Below are 7,500 nucleotides of genomic sequence, written 5' to 3' on the forward strand. Positions count from 1 at the left end.
GTAAAACTCTGTCCTGCAGTGTAAACCATTATAGACTGTAAACACATTCATTCAGCTGACACACACACACACACACACACACACACACACACACACACACACACACACACACACACACACACACACACACACACACAGACGTGAAAGCGACCTACTTACTGTCAGCACACACGGAGGTCGTCCCCGCGAAAAATAAAACAAACACATAAAAACTCCTCTTTAGTGACAACATGGCGGGTGAAAGAGTTAACGCTAAACACGCTGCACACAGACTAACTACTTCCCTAACGGTGTGGTTGTTTTTATAGGACGAAGAGGAAATAGTCATGTGTTGGAGGGAATTTCTCTGGAAATCTGAGTAGCAACAGAGCGGAACGGCTTCTGATTGGCTGCGAGCTGAAGGAAACGCCGTGAGTGTTTGTGTGACTTTAGATCAGGCATGGGCAAACTACGGCCCGCGGGCCATATACGGCCCGTTGGGCTTTTTAATCCGGCCCGCCGAACTTGTCCAAATTATATTATTATTAAATTAAATTTTATTATAATTAAACCTCGTTCGTTTTCCCCTGTAATGCCCGCGTTTCCCCAATAGATGGCGCACTTCAGAGTGTGGTGTATTATTCCCTTTGCCCTATGAACCCGTATGAGCCCTTCTGTAAAGATGAGCGGATCAAAGAAAAGAAAAGTGGACAGTGAATGCAGAGTGTTTAATACGGAGTGGACAACTAAATATTTGTTCACATTCAGTCCGATCAAAGGCTGTATGCCTGATATGCCAAGAAACTGTCACAGTTTTCAAAGAGTACAGTATCAGCCGTCACTTTGCTATGAAGCATGCTAACTACGCTAGCAAGCAGTCCACGCAAGAACGGGCGGCTGCGGCTCAGAGGTTGAAGGATAATTTACAGACTCAGCAACATTTTGTTCACCAACAAACTGCGATTCAAGAGTCAACTACCAAGGCAAGTTTTTTGCTGGCATTCAAATTAGCAAAGGCCAGCAAGCCTTTCTCCGAAGGCGAGTTTTTAAAAGACTGCGTGGTAGAGACAGCAGGTCTCTTGTGTCCGGAGAGCCAAGGCCAGTTTGAAAACATCAGTTTATCACACAGAACTGTGACTCGTCGTGTGGAACTGATTGATGAAGATATAGCCAGCGAATTAAACATCATTTAAGTTATATTCACTAGCGCTGGATGAAAGTAATGACGTGAAAGACACTGCTCAGCTCCTCATTTTTATCCGAGGGATTAATGACAGTTTTGAGATAACGGAGGAGTTTTTGACCATGGAGTCCCTGAAAGGAAAAACGCGAGGAGAGGACTTGTATAACCAGGGGAAGAGGATTTTAAATATGTGACCTTCACATAGATAAAGAAAACTCCACCTAAAGGTGTCTGTAGTGGCTTGATCTTGCTTTTCAAAGGTTTGAGCCACTGAGGGGCTGATAGCCTACCGTACTTAATCGACGCGTTGTTTCTGTGTTTCGTAGCAATAATTCAATCAACTCCGTGCTGTCACACTCAAACGGGTTTATCTGAATCGTTCATTTACAATACATGTTCTGGTTGTCTACATACACTTATTCCATTATAACTTGAATGTAAAACAAAGCCAGGATAAATGTTCCATTCACGATACATTTTCCAACAGCGGTCAAAAACTGTGTGCCTCTCACGGTGGGCTGCTCACCTGTCCGTGATTAACTCTTCTTCTACTTGTAACCTTCCCAACACCAAAGTGAATGTGCCCCCTACTGTGACCACAAGGAACTACCACAGAGCACACATACATACTGAACACACAAATGGCTCGAACAGTGTGGTTGTTTTTATAGGACGAAGAGGAAATAGTTAGTCATGTGTTGGAGGGAATTTCTCTGGAAATCTGAGTAGCAACAGAGCGGAACGGCTTCTGATTGGCTGCGAGCTGAAGGAAACGCCGTGAGTGTTTGTGTGACTTTAGACACACATAACAGACATATAAGTCACATGATGAAGGTTACGGTGTTACATATCAAGTTTTTTTTCCAAATGAGAAGAAAAAACTTCCACCCCAGATGGGACTCGAACCCACAATCCCTGGCTTAGGAGGCCAGTGCCTTATCCATTAGGCCACTGGGGCTAGATAGCAGTACCGTGTCATGCAGAGAGATTATATAATCTGTTCAACATCTGCATTCAGAATAACCCGTAACACATTTCACTAAAATATTATCTTATTTTTAGTTCAGTTAGAAATCTGATTACGAATTAATTATAATTCCGAAAAAAGGCGGGAATTCTGAGATCAGTTTTTTAGGTTAAATTACAATTTTCTAAATTTTGACTTTAAATTCAGAGGGTTTAGGGTTAGCCCCCTGAATTTTGACTTTTCCAGAGTGAGAAATCTGACTTGTATCTATTTATTTTATTATTTAAAATGACTTCATAGTCAGAAATCTCTCTGGAAAAAGAAAGTCTGATTTCTGAAATTAAAATCAGAAATCTAATTTTGTAATAAATATCAGAAATCAAAAGTAATATATTTTCAGAGGCCCTGATCTCCCTTTGCTGAAATAAAAACTCTTTCTATCAGCCAATGAGCTGTAAATGTTCATCATCTGATCGGTGTAAGAGACAATAACACTTAAAATCATTTTATTTGATTTATATTCCATAAAGTTTAAAAGAAAACAAAGAGAAACGATCATTTCTTCTCTCATGCTACAGTGTGCTCGAGGCTCTGCTGCCCCCTAGTGACAGCTGCAGGCAGTGAAATAATCATTTTAAACACTTAACAGATAAATAAACGACAAAGAAAACAAACAATAATCAATATAATATGGAATCTATATTACTCAGCAGGTCAGGAGAATAAAGTAGGAATGACAAGAAGTGATACAGATTAAAACATTTTCCCTTCGTACATGTTTTCATTCATCGCAGAGAGGAGAAATGAACGCACATGCATTTTAGGCGATATCATAATAACTTAAACTTCGTTAAAGACGGCCGTGAAAAAAGAAGCTGTGGGAGCTGAAGCTCGTCATTGTGAACAAGCTGAGACAGGAAGTAGAAAGACGATCCTTCATAAAGAACTACAAATATGTCCGCTTCTGTCTCCTCCACACCTTCACATTTTATTCATCTGTTAGTCTCAACATGTAAAATATCATCTTAAGCAGCGACATAAACCCCGTCTTAAAAATCACACCCAAAGAAAAGAAGCAAACAGTGACGTAAATATTCAGACGTTTAACAATCAGCGTGAAGCACATCGACACGACGCTTCAGAGCAAAGAAGGCACACTTCATAAAATATAAATCCTCCTGTGCTGCACCACACTCAGGCTAACGTAACGTGGACTCTCTGAGTCTCAGAAAGGTTAAATAGTGATAAAGCTTTTGATTTTTAAAGGTCACATGTCTTCTTCAGTTTAAATAAGTCTCAGAGCTCCTCAAAACATGTGTGAAGTTTCTTGTTCTAAATCCGCTCTGATCCTGTATTTGATCATGTCTATAAACCCCTCTATTTCATAACATGGGGAAGAGGATTTTAAATGTGTGACCTTTAAAGTTTCTGAGATAAAGAAAACTCCACCAATCGACCCACACGGATCCAATCAGCAGCAGCTTTAAAGTTCAGTAGTTCCTCATCTTTTTCACAGAGCACACCCCCCCCCCCCCGACACACACACACACACACCCCACACACACACACAGACACACAGACACACACACACACAGACACACACACACACACACACACACACACACACACACACACCCCACACACACACACACACACACCCCACACACACACACAGACACACAGACACACACACACACAGACACACACACACACACACACACCCCACACACACACACACACACACACACACACACACACACACACACACACACACACAGACACACACACACACACACACACACACACCCCACACACACACACACACACACACACACACACACACACCCCACACACACACACACACACACACACACACACCCCACACACACACACAGACACACAGACACACACACACACAGACACACAGACACACACACACACAGACACACACACACACACACACACCCCACACACACACACACACACACACAGACACACACACACACACACACACACACACACTCTCATACATCATCTATCAGTTTCTCAGCTCCATTTTCTGCTCGTCTCCCCTCACAGCCTCCTCCTCCTCCTCCCTCCTTCTCCTCCTCCTCGTCCTCGTCCTCCTCCTCTCCAGTGAACGCCGGGCTGCCGTAGTTGAACATTGTGCGGGAGAGGTCCACCTCGATGGGGAAAACATCGGCCTCCTTCAGGACGGCGTAGCACTCGTCGTAGTAGTGAGACATACCTGAGACGAAGCGCTGCAGCTGGAACACGATGTCCTGGACTGCAGAGGAAAATCAGAAGAGATACAACTTAGATTTTATTCCTTCAGCTGGGTGCAGATGTTCACAGACAGAATCCTGATTATTTAACTGTGTGGACACATGAAAGCACTACAATCCTTTAATGAGACTTCACATGAAACCAAACTGAGCTCTTCTTTGTTCCTCATTAAAACAGGAAGTGTAAAGGATGAATAGACGCAGACCGTGTTTCTGATCCAGCAGCTCGATCTTCTCCAGAACGTCTTTCCTCATTTTGGCAAAGCGCGCCCGAGCCTCCTGTCGACACCGCAGCACCAGACGGTACTCGTAGTTTCCGGTGCAGACGCGGTACAGCGGCTCGCCCATGGCCTGCAGGAAAACAACGTTATTGATGCTGCGGTGGGGTCGTCACAATAACACTGTAGTGGATATTTGTCCAAAAGAAAACAAATCTAAATAAACTAATAATGAATCAAATGAGCACTGATGCATCATGGGGGATGTGATGTACGCAGGCAGAAGTCCAATGTCCATGAAGAGATCTGAGGTTTTTGGTTCAAAAGAAAGCAAACAAACGAACAAAGAAAATGGTGGCTCCTGATGCCCACCCAGGTGCATGCTGGTCCTCTACAGTCCTCTACGTCCAGTGTTACAAAAATACTAAATACTAAACAAGTAACTAGCAAAAGAAAATATTACCCAAAATCTATTCTAATTAAAGAACACAGATTCAAAGAAAACGTGTAGAATAATTAAATAAACAACACCACCCAAATATTAGAAAACTACATTTAATTAGTTAAATTTAGCCTGCATGCGTTAGTTGTCTGTTGAGGTGAGCTTCAGGTATAGCTCACTCAATGTTTTATATGTGGCCTTGTGTAATTTGTACGTGTTTATTGTATATAGTGTTACATGTTGTCTTGTTGTGTGCACGTTTACTTTAGTAGGTTATTGGATACATGCTTTTACTATTACTTGTTTTTTTTGGTACATTGTTATATCTGCTCCATGTCTGTCCTGCTGCATGAGATACATGTTTTATATTAACCAAAGCTTTATGTGTATCCTGCATGCTTTATGTATTTTCTCCTGTGGCTGCTTCATTACTGTCAGGATATTTCTAGTTGTAGCTTTTAGCGATGTTTGAATTGGGTTTTTTTAGGGAGCCTTTTATAAAATCTGGCCAGGGACAACAGATGAAAATTAGCAAAATAAATAACAAAACTAATTCTAACAACAATGAAATATCTCCAACAAGCAGAAAGCAGAAACGATGAGGATTGAAACGACTCACTATGCTGCTGTACTCCTCGTCGTCCATCTCCTTCACCTTCAGACAGTACGACTGAAAGAAACAAAGAGGTCATGAAAAGGTCATGAAGAGGTCATGAAGAGGTCATATTGACTCCATCACATGATGAACAGCTGTTTGATGAGGGAGAAGGTCTCACCAGGTATTCAAACTTTACGTCCAGGTACTTCCTGATGGTGAGCTTGGTGTCGGGGATGGCTTTGTGGAGGTATGTGTTCAGGTCGTGGAGCATCTGCACGACAACAAACCATCAAACAGACGATCAATCTCATGTTCTTAAACGTGTTTCAGAGCCGGGCTTTATTTATACTCACAGGTTTGATGGTCTTCAGCAGCTGAATCCCGTATTTCTCTATGGAGCGGTGAGCGTCTGCAAACTTGACGAAAGCCTCGCTGGCTGCGGCCTGAGGCTCCCGCACGCCGATGACAGAAAACACATCGCCGAACGCTGAAGATAAAAATTACACAGCAGACGATGAGCTGAGACCAACGGAGATCTGAATCTGTGTTAGCGAGCGTCACTGACCTCTGTGAGTCTGAGAGAGCTCAAAGAACGCTCGCAGGAGTCTCTTTGTGTGCTCCATCAGTCCTGCAGGAAAAACAGAGATTCAACAAAATCAAACATGAGATCAGCAGCAAAGAAGAAGAAGAGGGCGTGGCTTCATGAGATCAGCAGCTGCCTCAGATCTGTCATTAAAGACGTCTCAGACCGGAGGCAGAGTGCGCTGTGCTCGCCGTGGAGTGGGACGCAGAGCAGGAGACGAGAGCGTGCAGCGCAGACGTGATAGGTGATGGAAACAACAGTCGGGATAATGTCCACTCTGAGGAGACGAGCAGCGAAGAAGAAGAAGAAGAGGGCGTGGCTTCATGAGATCCTCAGGACACGACAGGATGTGGGAGAGTTTAGACTCGTCCAGGAGCTGCAGCTCTACAACGAGCACAACACACATTTCTGCTGCTGGGGAGCTGGTGGCTCAGTGGTTTGTGCGCACGCCTCATGTATGGAGGCTGTTGTCTTCCAAGCGGGCGGCCCAGGTTCAAATCCCACCTGTGGCTCCCTTCCCACATGTCATTCCTCTCTCTCTCTCTGATTTCTGCCTCTAGCCACTGTCCTATCTCTACAATAAAACACGCAAAAATAAAACATTTCTGCTGCTGTCTGAATCTGTTTCACTCAAACTGTCTTTACTAACTACAGCTTTCTGTCTGTCTGTCTGTCTCTCTGTCTCTGTCTGTCTCTCTCTCTCTCTCTGTCTGTCTCTCTCTCTCTCTCTGTATCTCTGTCTGTCTCTCTCTGTATCTCTGTATCTCTCTCTCTCTCTGTCTGTATCTCTCTCTCTCTCTGTCTGTCTCTCTCTGTATCTCTCTCTCTCTGTCTCTGTCTCTCTCTCTCTCTCCGATGTCCTGGTCCGTCTCAGGAGAGTGAGACACTGTTTGTTGTGGTCTGATCTTCCCTCCTATCGGGCGCGGTGACATCACGGAGCGCTAAATACCGAGTTTAAACTTTTTCAAACTTGACTGGCACAACCTTGTGTTCGTCGTCTGTGCACTTCTTGCCATGCTCCCGCAGCGCCCCCCTGCCTCCTCTCTAATGGAGCCTTAAGACTTCAACACTTCTGTGTGTTCACCTTTGTAGAGCTCGGCTGTTTTCTCCAGCTCCTCCAGTCTCTTCACCAGGCCGTCTGAAACACAAAAAGGATTCCACATGAACCACCATGTATTTCTACTTTCTACTATGAATCAATGCTCACGATCGTGGTCATCTCACCGTTACATAAAATCGCTCTGC

At 43.8% G+C, this 7,500-nt stretch overlaps 2 protein-coding genes and 1 non-coding gene across 3 annotated transcripts in view; all 3 read right to left on the minus strand.

The window, feature by feature from the left end:
* Positions 1-357, minus strand: part of LOC132954372 (phospholipase B-like 1) — a 13,789-nt gene extending 13,432 nt beyond the window's left edge. Inside the window, exon 1 of the mRNA XM_061026915.1 lies at positions 160-357. Coding sequence (XP_060882898.1) covers positions 160-328 — 169 coding nt within the window. The 5' untranslated portion in view covers positions 329-357. The remainder of the gene's footprint in view (positions 1-159) is intronic.
* A 1,690-nt stretch (positions 358-2,047) lies between these two features.
* trnar-ccu (transfer RNA arginine (anticodon CCU)) lies at positions 2,048-2,120 on the minus strand. Its single transcript has one exon. It is a non-coding gene; the product is annotated as a tRNA-Arg (tRNA).
* Positions 2,121-4,082: 1,962 nt separating this feature from the next.
* The window catches only part of pick1 (protein interacting with prkca 1), an 11,668-nt gene continuing 8,250 nt past the window's right edge, over positions 4,083-7,500 (minus strand). The window contains exons 6-13 of the mRNA XM_061065657.1: positions 7,480-7,500; positions 7,340-7,393; positions 6,238-6,300; positions 6,026-6,159; positions 5,851-5,943; positions 5,694-5,744; positions 4,621-4,765; positions 4,083-4,416 (exon numbers count right to left, since the gene is read on the minus strand). The exon at positions 7,480-7,500 is cut by the window's right edge and continues 69 nt beyond it. Of these exons, the coding sequence (XP_060921640.1) occupies positions 4,154-4,416; positions 4,621-4,765; positions 5,694-5,744; positions 5,851-5,943; positions 6,026-6,159; positions 6,238-6,300; positions 7,340-7,393; positions 7,480-7,500 (824 nt within the window). The 3' untranslated portion in view covers positions 4,083-4,153. The remainder of the gene's footprint in view (positions 4,417-4,620; positions 4,766-5,693; positions 5,745-5,850; positions 5,944-6,025; positions 6,160-6,237; positions 6,301-7,339; positions 7,394-7,479) is intronic.

The sequence above is a fragment of the Labrus mixtus genome, chromosome 20 (assembly GCF_963584025.1).
Source record: "Labrus mixtus chromosome 20, fLabMix1.1, whole genome shotgun sequence".
Classification (NCBI taxonomy): Eukaryota; Metazoa; Chordata; class Actinopteri; order Labriformes; family Labridae; genus Labrus; species Labrus mixtus.